The sequence below is a fragment of the Corvus hawaiiensis genome, chromosome 2, assembly GCF_020740725.1.
Source record: "Corvus hawaiiensis isolate bCorHaw1 chromosome 2, bCorHaw1.pri.cur, whole genome shotgun sequence".
In the NCBI taxonomy this organism is placed as follows: Eukaryota; Metazoa; Chordata; class Aves; order Passeriformes; family Corvidae; genus Corvus; species Corvus hawaiiensis.
In genome coordinates this window covers 59,045,744-59,066,680 of record NC_063214.1, presented here as the reverse complement: position 1 = coordinate 59,066,680, position 20,937 = coordinate 59,045,744, and the positions used below count along the sequence as shown (strand labels likewise).

The following is a 20,937-nucleotide window of genomic DNA, read 5'->3' as shown; positions in this document are numbered from 1 at the left end:
AGGACAGAAAAAAAAGGGAGTAACATTGAAAAAACAAGGCTGGAAAATCTCCCTCCAGATCCACTTGAGAGCTTCCATGACATGGGAACTGACTTGTCTTCTGGCCAAATTTTGAGCATTGATTCATCAGAAAAGTAGGAATGTTTATAGAATAATTGCATATTTGAAAAAAAAAAAAACCCTGCATATTTTTAAATAATATGCACCATAGGTGTCCAAATCATTTGTCTTAGGTTAATTCAGTCAAGAGGCTTTGTACTAATCTTATTTTTCATCTTCTAAAGGATCTTTTCTTAACACAGTGGTAGGATGCTTACTGGTTTTGGAACTATTATACAATTGTAAACATGCTATGATCCAGCTTCCTGCTATTGTGAATGTTTGGATTGAGATAAAATAATTTGTTTTAAAGGAAGTTTCCTAAATACACAATACTTTTTTTTTCTTCATCTGCATGTAGCTTAATTTACAGATTAAATCTGGTGTAAGTATCATATGTAAAATGAAAAGTATGCTGTATTCCAAAGCTGGACTTTTTAAATCCATTTTTGATGGTGCATGGTAATCATGAACATCAAATAAGGCCTCACATGCATACAGGCTAGATACTCGTGTATAAATTATATTTACATAGCTGTACTTCAGTATATGTGCAAGCAAGCTGGAAAACCTGCTGGGAAAACTTTTAGCTACAGACATTCAGGATGTTGCAATTGTGTGCTTGCAACAAAGGTCAAGTATATGTCAGCACAAGTTTGCTGGTGCGTTCTTTGGAGCCCTGTATGACGCAAGATTCACGCTGAAGTACTTTTAAGGATGTTTCCTACCTTTTCATGAGTGTTCTGTTCCTATTTTCCCTAAGTTAAACATAAAACCTGTTAATTTGTAAGCAAGCTTCATATGGTCTTTAACTTGTTTTCAGAATAAAACTCAGTGGCCAAACTCGGTGATCTGTGATGTGCCCTTTAACAGAGACACCAGCAAAGGAGGCTGCTGAAGGGGTGGTGGAGCAGGGGGAGAAATAGATTTGTTCTTGCAGATGGGAGGTTTCTATGATCATGCTGTAGGCCCATGTCCCTAATAGCTTTTGTGCCTGTTGGAAGGAAATTTACTTCACTCAGTAGTATGAAAATATGCATGGGGAAGGAGGGAGAAACTCGTGTGCACTGAGGAAAAGCTCCCAGCATGTGCTTGTGTCTTATTAAATGCCAGGCAGTTTGTGTAGGAAGACAACCTAAAACACTTGGAGTGCAGTGAAAGCTCATGTTGGAACTTCTGCCCTCTTAGACCAAGTCGATGAAGCATGGGACACAAATCCATGGAAAGAACTAGCTCTTGGAGATACATGGGCTTTTTTCCTTTTTAAATAACAAAAGTATAATAAATACCAGTATAATAATAGTTAAGAGGCTAATAAACAAAGATAGCTGTGCTGCACTGAAGAAACCACATTTCTAGCCCAGTGAATTCCAGAAAAGGGTTAGTATAGAAATGACCTCATTGGACAATTATCTTTGCAAATAGTTTTTAAACTCCTCATAAGAAACAAAATCAATCCTAATGCTGAGGCATACTTAGTTACTGAAGCAACAAAATCACTATCCTGTGCCACCATGTTTAGGTGGTGGAGGGGGCTGTATTACTCTCTTATGCATCCCAAACAGCCTCTGATGTTCAGCTGGTCTTTGCACATGTAAAGTTGTTGTGACCAGTCAACGTGATCATGATCTGGGCTTGCATAGCACAAAAAAAGCTCCAAGGCCTCCCTCCTCCAGCTAAAGTCTTCCAGTTTTAGTAAAGAGGCACAGGGCAAGTTTTGGCATGCAGAAAATCCTTTGGGCCTGCAAGACTGAAAATGCAGGAGTTTGGTTACCTGATGCCTGTCAAGGTGCGTACGTGCTTTTCTTCATATGGGTTGGGTGGGAGGATGGAGATTTGACACATCAGCGTTAGCAAAAGCTTGTGGTTTAGAGACATCAGCAGAGCTGCACTCTCACTGACATGGCTTGTTCTAGTGGTTGGTAGGAGGAGATTTTATTGCTACAGAGGAAGCAACATAGAAGAGCCTATAGCGCTGTTGTCACAGGCGTTTTTCTGGAATGCTATACACAAATGTTTTCACTAATTAGGCTATTTCACTGCCATGGTTTAGTAAAAATGTCTTTCTCTTAGACCCGCTCTTAACAAAAAGAAACAAAATTACAGGTTGGTTTAGTTCAGAGAAATGCCTGTGCTCACTCACTACGGGCTGAGGTTGCTGATTTTCAATTGGTTTTCAGGTTGTTGGTTAAGATTAATTTGATTCCTAAGAACTACTTCCAGGAGAGTGCATTTTGCTTCTTGTGGGCTTAGGAAATCCTGGAAGTGGAGACATGGGAAACATCCTTGCTGGGGAGATGGCCAGCAGCAGGACAGGGTGTTGCCTGTGCCAGAGCGCATTTTCTCATGTGGTAAGAGGAAGAACTTGGGACTGAGAAGGACAGGAAGGAAGGGGTCATTGATGTGGCTGTCTAATTGCAAGCAACAAGAGGGCTGTGGTTTGCTGGCTGATCTTTATTTCATTACCAGCTGGCAGTACCAGCTGAAATGAACTGCCCTGCAGAGGGGATGCAGAATGCCCTGCACCCTCGTGGGGCAGAATGTACCCAGGGTTTGAAGTGCCTTGCCTGCCAGGGACACAGGGTGGTACCTGTGTGACAAAGCACAGGGTGTGATGCAGCTGTGCATGCAAGGGCATGATTTATACTGATGTCCAGAAGCCTTCGTAAGCAAGGAAAGCTATACCGGGAATGATGATTTTTTTCTGATGTAATTGCACTGTCACTAGGGCTTAATCTGATAAATTGAATCAGTCAGAGATTTTATTTTTGAGTGCCCTGGTTCTCAGCACTAGTGCAGATCAGACACAGCTCTGACAGCCATTCTCACAGAGAACAAGAAATGTGGAAGTAGTTATGATTCTTCTATAAATAAATACAACTATCTGAGCAAAAGGAGAAAAAAGTGACACTCAAGTCTAAAAACTTTCATCAATGCAAAACCTCTCTGATGTCCAAGCAAGAGAACTAGAAGTATCTATGAAAGGTTGAGGTTCTGCACATAGGCATAATTTACGTGCAGCCATTTCCCCGTTCAGTGACAAGTCATGGTGTCCTTTCAGATCCCACTGGCAGTTTGGTCAAATGCTTTATTGATAGAGATTCCTGCCTTAAACTCATCACTGCAGTACTGAGAGTCCAGCAGTGCCCTGTGTAGTGCTCTGAGAAGAGCGAGCCACAGATGTGTATAACTGTGGAGTGAAAAATATTATTTTTATTAATAATGTCTATGTATAGAGAGAGGCTTTGAGCTGTTAGAAGAGGCAACATCTGACAAATACCTCTTGGCTTAAAGAGAAATGGGTTGAGGTTTGTTATGGTCCCTATGGCTTTTACATCACTGTAAAAATACTACCTCACAAAAATGGTTTTTATTCTTCGTATTTCAAGCTGTGTATTTCTGTAGGAAACAACAACACAGAGGTCAGGCTCACCACCACCAAGGGGCACAACCAGTCACCTTCACACCATCACCCCAGTAAACCCTTTCCAGGTTCAAAGGCAGAGCTGATGCCAGTGCAATCACAGCATTACCAGGGGAGGTGATGCTGTGGCGTGGAAAGGGCCTGTTCGAGCCATGGCCTGAGTGTCCCTGAGGCACTCCTGCAGCCAGACTGTCACTTGGGTCTGTCTGCTGCGCCAGGTGTTTCTCCAGCAAGGTTCTTCTTAAGGCCTGGGGCCTGTAGGGCAGCAGCTGGCGAAAAGTTGGCCTGCAGGTTTGTCACCTCCTTGCTCCCATTAGCACTTGTGCTGGGGCTTGAGAGGGACAGCTGGGCTCCAGGTGACACTGATGGCAGGGGGCTGGGGGCCACTACACTCTGCAAGGAATGTGAATGCACAGAAAAGGCTGGCAGGAGAGGCTATGCCCCCTCACTGGTTAATTCTGCCTGTTACATGCAGGAAAATGGGTGTGATTCAGGCAGACATCTTTATAATCTGTGAGTTTTACAGCCCAGGGGCTTTATTCAAGCAAAAATTCTGCCAATAATTAGTATTCGGACTAATATCCAGAAGCTCCCAACTTAGTGGATTTTTAAATGCATACATTTCAGTCATGCAACTTCAGGAAAACTGATTTTACTATAATTGAAATCATGGCTTTTATTCCCACCGGCAATTACCATGAAACTATAGCAACAGTTTTAAGTGAAAAAATTAGGATAATAAAATTACCTAAGGTTGTGTAGCAGCTGGAAACAATGAGTCAGGACTGCCTGACTGGACAATGTTTCCCATATGTCTATGACCTATACTCTAAAAGCAGTTGTAGCAAGATGTTTAGAATAAAGATTTTGTCAGGTCAGATGTGAAAATTATCATTAATACTTTATTTGACCTTGCAGTGTTTCCTTTGTTTCTTTTTTTTTTCCCCAGTAGGAGCTGATTTTTTCTTTCCTTTGTAATTTATTTGAAAAGTCTAAAGGCTTCATTTATACAGGATTAAAACATTCAAATCAGTACTTCTAAAAAGGAGAAGGGGAAAAAAGTGCAGCAATTTAAATATGGTTTTACACAAGGATGTGCCTTTCTTTGGAAGTACATACATACATGTTAACTCTTCTTACTGCAGTTTAGATGTAGTTACTATAGCCAAGGCTTCGGGATGGATGATTAAAGGTTATTGTTGCTTGATTCATCTGCTACCTCCCTTCGTCTCCCTCCAGCTGTAACCTGAAGCATGCTGAGATTATATTTTGGTTTTACCTGTTTATGAAGGGGAGCCCTAAGAGCCTTGCTTGATGAAAAAGTGCATAAAATTTGACTTGAGAAGGTGCTTGGTGCACTAACAATTTAAAAAACTTAGTATTTACACTGAAGCTGGTTTGTGAACTCTTTAAAGGGAGCAGAGCACAGAGGGCCACGAAACAAATTCTTTGCCTGCCATCTGGACAATCCAGGGCCTGGCTCTAACAGCATGTCAAGGCAGCTGCGAGGGAAGCCACCCAGGAGGGTGTGTTTCCTTCTTGAAGACAGCTGGCATGGTCTCCACTGGCTATGACCAAGTTTTCTGAAATGCTTTGCTCTTGTTTTAAATTCTTTCGTGCTCTTAAATCCATTTGTGAGGAGAAGGCAATGGACTCAGCTGTGGTTTAGGGGTTTAGCTTACTTTTCCAAGCTGGTAGGTCTCTCTACTTGTCTGTGGTTCAACTGTAGATGATAGACTGTCCTAAACTCGAAACCTTCCACAGCATCTGGTATCATCTGAATACAAGAAGTATTTAAATGTGCTTAGAAGCAGGGTAAAGTTACTGCCGCAGTTTTACTAGAATCATAATAAGGAATGTCTAAATCCCACTACAGTCTACAACTCAAACATTTAATTTGGAGTTTACATACTTTGATTTGTTCTGTATTCACTTTTCTGTAATTGGTTTAATTCTAATCATAAAGCAGAAAGCCAGACACTTTTCTCCTGTTTTAAGTTAATGAATATAAAGGAAAAGCCTGAACAAATTACTAAAATGTACAAATGCAAAGATACTAGTGAATTTTAATTGTATAACATATTAATGCTCATGATGATTTTTTGGGGGGTTTTCTTAAATCCAGAATTTTTACAGCAGTCTCACTACAGCCTTTGCTTAGGTAGTTGTAGAGAGCAGTAAGGTGTCCCAAGCCTCCTTTTCCCAGGTTAAACACCCCCAGCTCCCTCAGCCGCTCCTCACAGGACTTGTGCTCCAGGCCCTTCTGAGCTCCGCTGCCCTTCTTTGGACTTTCTTGTAGTGAGGAACTGGACACAGGACTTGAGATGTAACTCCACCAGTGCTGACACAAGGGGACAATCCTTGCCCTGGTCCTGCTGGCCACACTTATTGCTGATACAGGCCAGGATGCCATTGGCCACCTGGGCACACTCGGGCTCACGTTCAGCTGCTGTTGACCAGCACTCCCAGGTCCTTTTCCCATGGGCCACTTTCCAGCCACTCCTCCCCCAGCCTGTAGCGCTGCAGGGGTTGATGTGGCCGAAGTGCAGGACCCAGCACTTGGTCTGATTGAACCAGCGGTCCTAAAGGATCTGCAATTCCTGCCCTGCTCTCCACCTGCACAGTTATCCTTATACAGAGCTCTGCGTTTCTGCCCACCTCACGGAAAAGCTGTATCGGCTGCCGGGGCTTGAGTACCTGAAGTGTCACGCACGGCACGGATGGGCTGCCGTCCGTGCGGCGGCCGAGGGCCGGGCGGCTCTCTGAGGCCGGGCCGCGGTGCCCGCTATGCGCGGCCGCGCCGCCGCTGCCGCTCGGTCCCGCCCCGTGTCCGCGGCCGACAGGCGGGGCGGGGGCGCGGCCGCCGGCGCGGAAGTGACGGAGCGGTGGCGGTGACGCCGTTTTCCCGCGGTTCGGGCGGCGGGCGGGGGCCGGGAGCGGGAGCCGGCGGCCCCTGGTCAGTGCCGCCCGCGGCGGGCGCTCCCGGCAGCCGCTCCCGCCATGCCGCCCAAGCCCCCGCGCAGGGCGGGCGCCGCCAGGACCCAGCGCCACAGCCCCGACGGCGGCTCCGCGCCGCCCGCCGCCCCCCGGTAAGCGCCGCCCGGGCCGGGAGCGGGCTGGGGGCGGGCCGGCCGCCCCGGGGCTCTCCGCGCCCGGGGGTCCGGGCTGTGGGGCGGTGTCACCGCGGGGCGGCTCCGGCAGCGGGTGGCGTGGGTTCCCTGGTCGCCTCGCGGTCCCGTGTCCCCGCTGGCGATGTGTGATGCTTTTCCTAGGCTCGAGGTCGGCGAAGCGGACTTTGTCGTGCTCTGTGATGCGCTGAAGGTGTCGGACAGCGTGAGGGAGAAAGCGTGGAAGACGTACGAGAGCTTGTCGGCAGCGGATGGAGCTCTAGTGAGTAGCTACTGCTCGTAGCATCGCTCCGCAGTAGTGGCTGTCCTGTATTGAGCTGTAACTTTGCGGCAGCGGCCGCCGAGGGTCCCACAGCCAAAGCTCACATACTGTGACTTAGCTTTTCGAAGTGAAAGTAGACTGAAGTGGGATGTTGCCATGCTCACGTCTCTGTAAACTGGCTTCTGTAGATTGCCCCTTTTTGTTAATGTTTTGCGATAAAGGTACGTGCTCAGGAATCCTTTTAGATTACTAACAAGTGACAGTAGAAAACAGCACCATGCGATCAGCTAATTCTTCGAAGTGCAAGTAGTTTCACATATGTCGTAGTCAGCTTTATACAGGTTGTCTCATTCTGTGTTTCTGTGTATTTTTTCCCTCTGCCTCTTTTACGAGGCCATGAAAAAGGTACAGACAACACTATTGCAGAGACAAGAATGTCTGTATGTTAAACTTTTCTTTTCTATGGCATAATGTTAACGTGTGCTTATCATTGAGGCATTTCCGTTCAAAGTTAGTCATTGGGCATGTGTAAACAGATTAATAAAATGTTAGGCCCTTTCTTGATTTTTACTTTTTCCTTCTCCTCAGTATGACTGCTGTGTCAACAAGCTGACTCAAGAGAACAGAACTAAGTCATGGCAGAAGCTTTGTTACAGAGTCCAGCTGTAGTTCTGTAATACTTAGCTGGGGTATTATTCCCACTGTGTGGAGTTGCATTGTTGTACATGTTGTGACTTCTGCTTAGCCTTCTGCAACTTGAGCTGACTTACCACATCTATGCTGTCACTACTAATAGTTTGTTATCTGTGTTTTTTAAGCTGCAGTGTGGATATACCAGCTCTTGATGCATTCACATCACAGTGTTATAATAGCATGGGAAGGAGACTGCACAGCTCTTTCAGTAACAGATACAATTTTTGGTCATGGACGTTCATGGGAACCATTTCCCTAAAAGCATAGTTGAGTTCTCTTATATGAATGAAAACAGGACTACTCAGTTCCCTTGACTGAAAAAAAACAAGGCAGGTTTCAGTATAATCCTGCAAATTTCATTTACAGGTAAAGTTTTGTTTTCATTGATCGTTACTTAGCAGTGGCCAGGTAAGATACACAGTGTTTGAAACCTTTTGGCATTGGAGGATTGCCTCCTTTACCTATTCAGAACCAAACCTTCATTATTATATATAGCTAATATCTGTTGTCTTGCTATTAAAACTGATTGCTGAGAGCCTTTCAATTAACAGGAAAAAAAATCCACATTGTACTGTGTTTCAATCCAAGACCCTTTCCTCAAACTTACAGCTGTATTTGCAGGGTGTTGAAATAAGTAAGCTGGCAAGTGTGTGCCTCCATGGGGACCTGGAAGGTATTGGAGTTGCTACTTCTAGCTGAGGGCAGGCTTCACCTGACTCTGAAGTCAAGTGAATTACAGCCTGGTTAATTGCTGCTTCTTTTCCCAAATCAATCTGTTATCATGGTGAGCTTGGTTTCTCAGGGTGACTCTCTAGTTCAAGTTGCAGGGATTCAGGAGGAGGCTGCTCTTTTTCTGCCCTCTGGTGAAGGCATTGTGGTGGAGGGGCTGTCCCAGGGTTTGTCCTGCAAGCACCAGCTGCATATGTTTTATTCAGTGAGATTCAGTACTAACCTGTTCAGTTCTGAACTGGAACAGAAGCTGTCTAGTAGCTTTCTGTTCTGAAGCAAAAAGGGAAACACCAGGCCACCAGTTGAGACAAATACTTACCAGAACATTTCTGTTTAACAGTGTAGTTGGTTTGACTTGAGGAAGCTTTAAATCATCAGGCCACTGATGGAAATAGAGGTAGCATCTAAGAATCCCCCTCTCAAGCTACTTACAAAATACGAAGACCTGAAACCTTACCTTTCTTGGCTCACTGGCCTTGTTCTTTGTGGTTGATATTAGAATTGTGCCTGCCAAATCTCTGAGGATGTGAAGGGCACTCATAGTGCTAACTAGGAAGCAGTGTGGCCCAGACTTTAGGTACTGTGGTAACTGGCAGATGTTCAGGGTTCAAATGTGGGTTTGGATGTAGTCTGATCATCTGCTGTATCCTTGCTCAATGAATATTTAGTGACTTGAAGTGAAAACATCTTGTAGTACTGTCCTTTTGGAGTCACTTAGGGTGCATGTACAGAGACTCTGCAAGCCAGGTACATGTGGCCTAAAAGTGTAAAGCAATTATTTTTGGCAGGCACATTCAAAAACATTTCTAGAATGTAGTGACCTATCAGCCTAAATGTGCCTGTGCTTCAGTGAGACACTTTACTGGCTAGGCAGGCATCAGCCAGGAGGGGAGAACTTATCTGCTGCTCCATGGAATTAAAGCAAATGCCCACTGAAGCCACTGCTTTTTTTCCTTCAGGATGTCACCTTTCCACACTGGTATGTTTTCTTTTGAGCATTTGAGCTACTAGTGATGATACTTCTCTCTGAAATGTCAGCTTTCTTATCTTGCACGTTCTTTCTGTGCACTGTAGCTTTCCTTGCAGTGCTCTCAAGTTATCTGTTTCCGCAGCATGTGAGTCAAGGATATACAGCTGCACCCTACTGCAGCTGGGCCTTGAGTCCTTGAAACAGCTGAACCTCTTTGAGAGGTGTGGAGGAGGAGAAGGGTGACAAGAGAGAGATGGTAACACAGTTTTTCTGGAAAATGTGGCTGACCTGTAGTTGTAAAAACTGGATCTTCAGAGAGGGGCTGTTAAAAAGCACTAAAGCCATCTGTTAAATATGGTGGTGTTTCCCTTCGTAGTGGGAGAACATTAAAGATTTCCTCTGTGACAGCTAGAGTTTAATGTCACTCTTCTACAATAAAATGGTAACTCAAAATCTCTTAGACAGAACCCCAAACTGTGGTTCCAGAGATGTTGTACTGAGCCAGTCCTCGTGGTGTATGGGCTGAAGGAAGGTGTCTGATGTGTGATCAGGAAAAGGTTTTCTTTTTAAATTCTTTTGATATCTGGTGAATTCCCACGCAAGCTTACTGTGAAGAGAGCTTTTGCATTAGTGTCATACAAATGTTTTTTTCCTCTCTGTCATTTTTCTTCTTTACCAAACCAAGCTGCCTAGGTAAACAGAATGTTTTAGTGTTGTAGTTTTATTGTCTTAATTTCAACACTCTTACACACTGATTGGTTTTCGCTTAACAGTTGACTCTGGTGCTTGCTTCTCTTGTACTCTTAATTTTTTGTAGCTCTCCTGAAATCTGTATTATGAACCAATAGTGCCTGTAAATTCTAGATGGAGTGAATAGATTTAGTGGAATTACTCATGTTCTTTGGTGAGCAGCATGTGATTGTTGGTGTAAGAGATATTAGAAGTAGTCCAGGAAGCCATACTAATACTGCTATGAAAAAGCTCAGGGCATTTGTTATGTTCTGATACTGTTTGTTTTGGTAGAGAACAACAACATGAGAATCTGAAGGAGAATATGGGGTGATACAAGCAGGAAAAAAAGCTTGAGCGAATTGTTGCTGAATATATTGGAAAGAACCTGTGTGAGGAACAGATGACATGGTGACTAAATTGGAACCAAACTTCTCCAAAGAAAACTGAAGTGGTTTAAGAAATTGATAGAAATTGGAGTCTGCCAAGGACCTTAAGGCACAGGGTCTGGTATGCTTCAAGCTCATCAGCTTAGTTGTCCATAGTATGTGGTGCATGGGTTTGGAGCTCCATTTTTTGTTGGCTGTTCATAGCCCTGTTAGGGAGACGTGGCTCACTGTTATCCTGCTGCAGCTCAGCTGTTCAGACTCAGGAATTCCTGAACCATTTCTATCAAGTATTTGTCTAACCTGCTATTAAAAAACTGTCATGGTGAAAGATCTGTAGTCTGCATAGTTAGTTTTTCCTAGTGTAGCTTTCTTTGCCCTTGTATTTTTTCCCCCAAGTACTGTACTACTTGTTTCTGTTACAATTCAAGCCTGTGGTGTAAAATTCTGTACCAGCCAACTCTCTACCCCATGAGAATGTATTATTGCTGCCTTTTCTTTTCCCTCAGAAATCTCTAGCATCTGAAGATGTTTTAGGTGGTTTTTCTAGTTTCTAATTACTTATCTTACATCCTGAAATTCTCTCCAACTGGTGACTTACACTGGTATGCAGATGTTGGAGAGCACTTGATTTGAGCAGGAGTTGAACTGCTTAGTGAAGAAAACGTACAAGGTAAACTGTAGCTTAAGTTGAGGAATGAAGTAATGACGACTTAAATATGGAAGGTTGGTCTGTATAGACCAAAGTGCTCATGTTCAGCAGGCCAAGTGTCCCCAGTCCCTAAAAGTTCACATTTAAATTAAATCAAGTCCTTTTAGTTGTGGTTTCTTACTAAAAGGATAACATTGGTAAGCCATCTCATCCTCATGTTAAAAGACAGAGAGGCCTCTTGCTTTTGGCAAAAGCATGAAACACATATGAGGTAATAAAGTATTTTCTGTCTAGACTTTGTCTCTAATTTATAGAACTGCAGCTGATCTGAACATGCATACATTGAAGCTTTGGATGGATGAGCAAAATTACAGATATTTTAGGATCCTCTGTCATTAAAAAACAAAGAGCTACTGAAAGTCCCAAAACAAACAAATCATTGCCACGGCCTCTTGCTGATGATATTCAGTATCTTAGCAGCAGATGCATTGCTTGTATGTGCCCTTGCACTTTAAAAGCTCAGGCAACTGGTATAGTTTCTTTTTTTACACATCTTCTGCCTATCTTGGGGAAAGATTGATGACCCTTCCAGTCTTGCTACATGCAGAAGTATAATAGGAACTTTGCATATCAGATGAACTATTTTCACCACTTCAAAACTTTCCGTTTACTTCATTACTTTTAGCTGGTATTATATTTGAATTTGATCTCATCCATTGAGAACTAATAATAATCTTCCATCCCAGACAATGTTCAATAGAAAATTTAAAACTGGTATTGCTGAAAAATGGAGGATCTAATTGTCTTTACACAGAACTTCTTATATGTAGACAGGGGGTAAATTGGTCACTATCAGATTTTTTTTCTTCCCCTGGGATATTTTTCCTGCAGGTTTTTATTCTGAACAGTTTTCTATTGTGAGAGCTTCTTGAGTCTATTCTGCAGTCATCTTCCACCCACTGTGATCATAAACATGTAAAGTTAGAATGGTTTGGGTTGGAATGGACCTTTAAAGGTTTTCCCATTCCAACCACCTGCTATGGGCAGGGACACTTTCCACTAGACCAGGTTGCTCAGGGTCCCATCCAACTTGGTCTTGAACACTGTCAGGGATGGGGCATCCACAGCATCTCTGGGCAACCTGTGCTGGTGTCTCACCACCCTCACAGTAAGGAAAAGAATTTCTTCCTAATACCTTATCTAAACCTGCTCGCTTTCAGTTTGAAGCCATCTCCCCTTGTCCTATCTCTACGTGCCCTTGTAAAAAGTCCCTCTCCAGCTCTCTTAGAGCTCCCTTTAGGTACTGGAAGATGCTGTAAGATCTCCCTGAAGCCTCCTCTGCTCCAGGCTGAACAACCCCAACTCTCTCCAGCCCTCTGATCATCTCCATAGCCTCCTTTGGACTCTCTCTAATTAATGTCTATGAATGTTTCTTGTACCGTCAAGCTAGTTCTCTGTATTGATTGGAATGTAGTAACTGAGATTTTAGTAAGCCAGGTTCCACATCTTTCTGTTCAAAGATCAGGTGCTTGGTATTCACAGTGAGACATCCTATATCCCATTTGATTCAAGTATCCATCTGTCTTTGCATGTTTCTCATGTACATTTCCCTTGACCTTCTTTTATGCAGCATCATTTGAAGTTTCTATTTCTGGATCACTTTTGTAGGCTGTCATCAAAATCGTTATCAGTGTTGGCAGAAGAGTAAACATCTCTAGCTGCATACTGGAGCTGAGACTTCCTGTGGCCATTTCCTCCTTGGGACTGCTTGAGCACTGGAGAATCTCTTGAGGCAGAGAACAGAAGTTATTTCTGTTAGTGCCTTTAACACCTTGCAGCTACATCTGGAAAGAAAAGAAGCAAGGATCCCGTTTCACAGTAGTTAGTGCTGGATGAGCATTTTAAGCCATTTTATGACTCCTCCCAGGTTGTTTTCACTAGATTTAAGTAAACTAGTAATCTGGTAAAAGCCAGATCAAATAAAAGCAATGGTAGGTCCAGAATGAGAAATATTTTGAAAGCTTTTGTAAGAGTTTTAGATTTTTTCCTACAGAAAACTCTATTTATTCAACAGAACTGATCTACATTGCCCAAAGCTATAGTATTGGTTCCTCGGAATCCTAAATAAAAGATGAGAAAAAGAGAAAGAAATCTATGTAGACTACTAGGTGTTAATTAATCTTAGGGCTAGTGATTGGTAGGTAGGCTTTGCTTCATTATCAGTTGAATTAAGGTCACTGGAAGTCATCTTACTGAAACTGAAGGACAGCCAAGGGCAGATGTTGAGCTGTTGTCTTGCCCATTTTCTGTAGTGATGCTGTATCAACAAAGATCTTGAGTCAGACTAGTGAAGAAGAAAACCCTCAGAAGTTAATTTCTGGCTATAAATTTGTCTTCATTTCATTCCCATGCATTCAAGTCCATCTGAGATGAATCATCTGCTTTGGCTGTGAACAAAGCAAAATAGTTGGCAGGAGTGATGCTGCCATGTTTTTGTTCAGCAGGCAACTTTAACTCACTCGTGTAGGAAAGAAGTGAACTTGAGGAGGGAAGGGGTGTGAAGAGGGGAGTACTTATGAGCGTGACTTGCCAGGAAGATATCTCCTTATCCCTTCTCCCCTCCTTCTACCCCATGATGTTTGTATTTGTTCTGGTTTCAGCTGGAATAAAGCTGATTTTGTTCCCAGTAGCTGGTATAGTGCTGGATTAGTTTTGGATTTAGTATGAGAATGTTGGTAACGCTGGTGTTTTAGCTGTTGCTAAATACTACTTGCTCTAAGTCAAGGACTTTTTAGGTTCCCGTGCTCTGTGGGCATGTGGACAAAGATCCGGAGGGAGCATGGCCAGGACAGGCATCCTGAACTGGCCAGGGGGGTATTCCACAGAGTGTCATGCCGAGTAGATAAATTCTTGGAGTTTTGTTGGGAGTTGCTGATTGCTGCTCAGGGATGGGCTGGGCATTGGTCAGTGTGTGGTGAGCAAATGTATTGAGCATCACTTGTTTCTATTGGGTATTATGCTTCTCTCTATCTTTCATTTCCCTTGCAATTATTATTAATGTTGTTGTTACTATTGTTGCATTTTATTGTGTTCCAGTTATTAAACTGTTCTTTTCTCAAACCATGACAGTTGGTTTTTGATTCTCCTCCCCACTGCAGGGATGGGAAGGGAACAAGCAGCTGTGTGGTACCTAGTTGCTAGCTGGGGTTAAACCATGACAATATTTATGGATTAAAATCACTCAAGTCTTCATGCATGGCTATGGCAGATACCTTATTTTCTGAGAAAACTGCTGTTTACCTGTGTCTTTGGTTGTTTTAACCAGCAGTAGCTGGTGGGATAGTCCCAGTCCAGTGGTCTTTCATGTTTTTCTCTCCTCCTTCCTTCAGCTGTGTTGTAAGGCAGGCATGCTCAGGTGCTGCTCACCTTTGCTACTAGAAAAAAAGCCCAACCCATAATCTATTTATCTTGGGTTGTGTATAATTTTTCTTGTTAGGCCAGGAGTCATCCAAAATGTTGTGTTGAGGAGAAGGTGTCCAAAGCATCCTGTACCATCAGCAATGGGTGTGGGAGTAGTCCTGATACTGAAGTTTGACTCACTGTAATGGTTTGGATCTCGTGGATTGCTAGGCTGCCTCTGAGACTGCCTTCTTGTTTAGTGGTAGAAACAAATGAATTGTTATCCCAAACTATATTGGACAAGGAGTTTAAAGGTCATTCTTGCAAAACCAGACCTTTTTCCTATTGAGTAAACCATTGCTACAGCCTTCTAGCATTCATGCTGCCAGAGTTGAGCTGGGCTGCCCAGGAAAGCCAGGCTTGTTTGGATAGGCAACAAACCAGGAACAATTTCACCACTTGGTAGCACTCAGTCTTCCTGCCCTACAAGGTGTTGTATTTACAGGACAACGTCCTTGTCTGAGTTTGCAGGAGCATGGAGTGAAGGGAACTTATTTATTAAACAAGGTCAGGTGTATGCTCATTCTGTGTGTAGTCATCCTTCTTCTTGGTAGTTCACTAGCTAGCATTAACCTTCACCATTTTTTACATCCCTTTAGGTATCAACAAATGCATCTCAGTCTGTTAATAGCTTTTTTCAAAATTATTTTCTCTTGTGCAAGGAGTCATGATTTGTGGAAACACTCAAAGGGGAATGCAGGAAGAAAGTAATGACTAAAATAATTGTCAGTTACTATGTTGTTGAGGGTGGCTGATTACTTTTTCCTTGAAGCCTGTTCTATAACTCTTAACAGTTGCACAAGCCAGTGAAACTTTTTGTTCTTTGGAGAAGGCCCCCAGTCAGTTTTCCCTGATGTAAAAATACCACAGAACAATTGCCAAAAAAAAAAAAATTGTTGGCAATATGAGTGAAATTGTATCATTTATGGGCACAGCAGGTTATTGGTCATGGTTAGTGCTGACTAAGCAAAGACATGAGTGGTGCAGAGGATTTTGGCACAGATTTGGAAGACCACATAAGGTGGAGTGAGCTAGGTCTGGTGCGGTCTTACTCCTGTTGCCTTTGGGGAGCATTTTCTAGAGTTAACAGGCCCCTGCAACTTGCATCAGTGTTGTCTAGGAGGCAGCTAGGTGGAGTGATCAGGGAAAGGATAAAAAAGTGGCCTAGGGAGTGAGCTAAAGCTAAGCAGTATAGAAGAGCAGGAATTCAGTGTTTCCATTCACTTGCTCCTGGTGCTCCGTTTCACCTCTGTCCTCCAACAGATGTCATGTCCGACCTAGAGCTGCCGAGACGTGCACTCAGATCCTGCTCCTTTGCTGTGGGCCTGGGTGGTGTCGGAGTTTTATTCACAAGGATGCTGGATGTCTGAAAAGTGTTCTACAAGTTTGCTGTTTCTGGAGTGTTGCAGGGCTGCACCCATACCTTGTTCTATCTTGAAAATAGCTTTGTTTCCAAAGTCTGGATTATACCTGCTTAAGGGGTTTTTTTTCTGTGCTTCTGCAAATCAGTGTTCTCCAGAGGTTTTCCACTGTGATGCTGTTTTGGTGGAAGGGTGTTGAAATCTTAAGTGTTGCCTGTCTGGCTCCAAGTGAGTGGCTTGTGAGCCATCATCAGGAATTCTGCTCCATGTGGATGCCATGTCTGTCATTGTGGGTTGGCTTCTTTTGATGAAGGATGATTGGTTATAACTCATACCTTCTAAGTAGGAGAAGGCAGACCTTAAATGTAGAGGTATGGTAGGAAAATGGCTGGAAGTGCTTGTTACTGTCATGCTTTACTAAGCAGAGACGGGTTTGTGCTCCAGCAGTGATGAGTGGTTGACGCAACTGAAATCGCTTATGAGTGTTTATTGCCTGTCATTGTAAAGGTTTTAATTATTTTTTTATGGCTTGGCTTCTTATTCTTTAACCTTCAGTGTCTTTTTATGGTCAAATATGGTAATTTAGGGAAAAAAAAAAAAGGAATCACGACTTCTGCTTTTCATAAATGTTCCATGGAACCAAAGGTTGTATTTCAGAGCTTTGCTGAATTGTATGGGTAAAACTGATCTTGTACTGTAGGAATAAGAGTTGAAGTGCTTGGTCTTTCACCTGTATTGTAAAACCTGGAATGGTTTCCCATTATCAAATAATTGGCTGTCATAGTCAAATGTTTGTTTGAGGATGTTTTGTTTAACCATTTCTAATCATGTTTGGACTAATTAATGCTTTCCATGTATTACCCATTTTTATTGAATAATAAAAACTGTGTTTCCTCTCTTTTTTTCTGAAAGGCTTGTAACAAAAAGAAAAAGGAAACATGGGGAGTATGTATCTTTATTGTAGCAATTGATCTGGATGAAGTGACATTTACTTTCACTGAGCTTTTGAAAAGTATAAACATAAGGTAAGTGAGTTTAAGTGTGTGAATTTAGATTTCAACAATTAACTCACCAACATTTTTATAAAGAGACTGTCTTTAAAGCATAGTGAATCTTTGTGCATATCAGACTAGTTGACTTTAAAATGAAAGTTACTTACTGAAATTCTGAGTATATTGGTAAACTAGAAGTCTTGCTATTATATTTTAGTTGAGGGAACAGTGATACTTGTTTGATTCATCTATGGCTGGCTTCAGTTGTAACACAGTTTATTCTTGTTCTTGCTCTCCCTGAAGTATTCATCAGTTTAGGTTGGTGCAAATTGCACTTAAAATATTTTTCTTTCCCTCTATGAAGAATTTCCATAAAACCTTTTTCCCAGCATTAGGCTTAGGCTGAATCAAGAAGTAGGGAAAAAAAATATTACTTTTCAAACAGTTTGCCAGCATGCTGCTCTTCTCAGACATTGTAATGCCAGTCTAAACTTTTTGCTTTCATACATACTTTCTGCTAGGGGAGTATTACTGTTATATTGTATATTAACTAAGTTCATAATACAGAAATTAAGATTATAGTATCTGCTTTTAAGGTAAATTTAGGTGGAAAAAGCACTAGGCATAGCTTGTGTTAGATTCAGCCAAGGGAAAGAATTCCAGTGCCATCTGCCTAGTAACTGTGCTGTGTGTGGAAAGCATACGCAGGAGCAGAGCCTCTCGATGCTCTAGGGCAGGAGGCTAAGTCCTGGCAATAACCTTGGACCAGAATATCCTTTTCCTTGAAGTCATCTGTTATGATTAGACTTCTCCATGCCCTCTTCTACCTTGCATAATCTCCCAGAGCAGGGTCAAGTCCAATGTTTTGACTTAATCTCTTCAGTGTTGACTGCCTTGGAACCGTGTGGCTGAAAGCCAATTGCATTTGTGCAGCGACATTCAGCGTGTTCCACCCAAGTTCCACAGACCAACTTGTGCTGAAAACCGAGAGACTTTTTCTCTTAGGGTTTCAAAGAGTAAGGTGTTACTCTGCTGATTGTGGTTTTTAGCAATACTCAATTGCCTGTTAGCCCTGGCCTTTTTGTCAGCTGTAAGGTCAAACTGGCAGAGCTTTCTGCTAGTCATCTTATCCTCTAGAGCCTTCAGATATATTGGAAAGATCTTTTATTCCATTCCATTCTTATATGAGCTTCTGACTGGTTTTGTATCTTGTTTCTTTAATCTGACAAAGATCAAAAAGTCTCTCAGAATATTATTATAAAGGATCAAAATATATTTGATACAGTTGAAATAGTTGAATATATTTGATAGCTTCCTGCTTTTTAATTTTTAGCAATCTGCTCATTTTAGTTATGAACGTAACAAAATGCTTCCTTGATGGCCATAATATTACATGGATGAGTAGGGAGAGCTTTGATCCTATGTGTAATAATATTTCCAAAGGTTGGAGATCTCCTTGCCCCAATACCTGTTGAAAGACTTGAAATTCCATATAATTCAATGCATTCATCTCAGTTCTCATTCCTAGGTCTTTCTTTAACATGGATGGAGCCAAGGTTCATGTTCTTAGAGTAGTAGGAGCGTTTCTATAGTAGAACAGGAGCACTGAGAGGTGTGTGTTGGATATCTGTGGTATTACCAGCAGAGCAAGAACAAAGGTGTGTCTAGTTAGCAAGTTCTGACTTCCAGAGATAATATCTGTGCTAGGAAAGAAAATATTCCTTCTGTAGTAGAGCCTGTATCGTGAGATACCTCTGCTGCCAGGCTGAACAGTATACCTGTGTCTGGAAACGTATAGGTGGGGCTCAAGGTAAACAAGTAAAATTTCCCAAGGCAAGGTTTCAGTCACTGGTAATAATAGTAAAAACATGCTGGAGTCTAGTGAAGTAAGGCAATGGGTTTTCATGTAGATGTGTTTTTATTTTCTCTTTTTAAAGAGCTATTTCAGAATATTTGTTTTCATGAATTATGATAATGTATTTTTTTTCTTTTTTCAGTGTATGCACATTTTTTCAGTTTCTGAAAGAGGTGGATGTTAACATGGATACTGTAAGCACTAAAGTTGATAGCACTGTATCAAGGCTGAAAAAGAAATACGATGTATTATTTGCACTATACCGCAAGTTTGAAAGGTAGCGTGTGCTTTTTCATTTTGCAATTGATTTCTTTGTCTGTCAACATTTAAGTATTTGAATTTTTCAAACTGTGTATTATAGGAGCCCATTTAAACTGTGTGTGGTAATATTTGCAGAACAGTGAAATTGAGCTGTTTACATGCATTAAATAAACACCTCTTACATTTTACTCCGTAACTATCACAATGCTTTGTTAAACAATCCCCTTGTTGCAGTACAAACAGTAGTAAGACTAGCATGACAAGTTATTACTACTCACTTTAGGCTTTTTACAGATATAAAGAGGATTGGTTTACTATCTAATGTTTTTTTTTTTATTTAACATTTTGCCTTCCAAATCACAAAAGACTCTCAAATATCTTTTAAATAACCTTTGACAGTAGTAGGAGATCACCCTTTGGTACTTTGTAGAATGAAGGCATATCTATCCTAGTTTATTTTTCCATAAACTGAATTTTTTTCTTGAAATTATATGTACCTAGAATAATTGGGAAGCAGCATTACACCACAAGGCTTTCAGTGACACTGAAGAAATACTAAAGATTTTTAAATGCCCTTTTATAGAGTGTTTTGTGCAGCTGCAGCACACTTTGCTGTGTTGTACAGAACACTGAGTAACTATGTACAAATCGTGTCTTTCTGGAAAAGAGTAATTTTATTATACCAAGTTAAAATTGTTTGCTGTCTAAGCTTTGACATAAATATGCAAACAACATTATTTCAGGCTTGCCAGGGCCATAGTTGATCTGTTGTTAATCTGTTCTTTGAGTCAGATTTTTTTTTTTTTTAGAAGTTAGAATTCTGTTTTGTGAACTGGTGTATTTTTTAACTACATTGAAGTCAAAGATATTGCATATTTTGCTTGCAGAAGTGTGTTCAAAACTAAGAATTTATTTTGATTTTGTAGGACTTGTGGCCTTATTTATCTGGAACAACCTAGTAGTGAGTAAGTTTGATTTTCCTAAATTGTGTTTGTCAAGATGTAAAATGTGATAGCATTTTATCTTTTAACTCTTTAGGACTGACCTAAGTTGTAGAGTGTCATGTGTTTACTTTAGATTTAGTGTGGACTTTGAATTTCAACGAGATTATGGGAGATGCAGAAATCATATATGTTACCTATGTATCTATCTGTATATCTCTATATATGTGAGCTATACATATGTGTTATATATATTATGTAAGTATATTTTTATAAAAATATATAGTGTATATGTATACACATAGAAGTGTATCTGTAAAGTATATATGTATTATATTGTATTTATATATAAGTATATTTTTATATGTCTATCTCTCCTCCACGAAGTATTGCCACCCAGTGGCATATGTCTCAGCATGGTGGAAATGAATATGTGGATGGAGAGTGAGCTTCCTAATCACAGCAACAAACGAGTGTACTAAAAGATGCCTTAGCAACTCTCGAATGAGCTTGAGTTCATGCTGTGGCTGGAGAATAGGGCATTAGTCAAAGGCACAAGAGAAAACAGCTCATAGCAGTTCAGTGAATTGTCTACGTTCACTTTCTTTTCTGAGGATGTTACAGATATTTCCTGATTCTTGAACGGCTTTACCAGGACTTAGGTTTTTCAAATGTGTAGTCCTAATTACAAAAGGAATGGAATGAGATTTTTAGTAAACTTAACAATATGGGAAATGTTGCATGTTGTTAAATAGTTCCATAGACTGAAGCACGTTTTCAAACATTGTCATTTAAATTATTACAGAGCTATCAATGCAAAGTATTTTTGTTTCCCTACAGGATTTCTGCTGAACTCAGTTCTGTATTAGTCCTAAAAAATTACTGGATTACTTTTTTGCTGGCAAAAGGTGAGTTTTGATTAAAACACACTAATTTTGATGAATATTTTTGAAGTGACTTTGTTTGTTTTACATGTCCAGCATGAGACTAGTATCC

General features: G+C 41.5%; 1 protein-coding gene across 1 annotated transcript in view; it reads left to right on the top strand.

The window, feature by feature from the left end:
- The first annotated feature begins 6,508 nt into the window (after positions 1 to 6,508).
- Positions 6,509 to 20,937, top strand: part of RB1 (RB transcriptional corepressor 1) — a 71,174-nt gene continuing 56,745 nt past the window's right edge. Inside the window, exons 1-6 of the mRNA XM_048295272.1 lie at positions 6,509 to 6,612; positions 6,796 to 6,913; positions 16,805 to 16,917; positions 18,882 to 19,016; positions 19,927 to 19,965; positions 20,782 to 20,849. Of these exons, the coding sequence (XP_048151229.1) occupies positions 6,524 to 6,612; positions 6,796 to 6,913; positions 16,805 to 16,917; positions 18,882 to 19,016; positions 19,927 to 19,965; positions 20,782 to 20,849 (562 nt within the window). The 5' untranslated portion in view covers positions 6,509 to 6,523. The remainder of the gene's footprint in view (positions 6,613 to 6,795; positions 6,914 to 16,804; positions 16,918 to 18,881; positions 19,017 to 19,926; positions 19,966 to 20,781; positions 20,850 to 20,937) is intronic.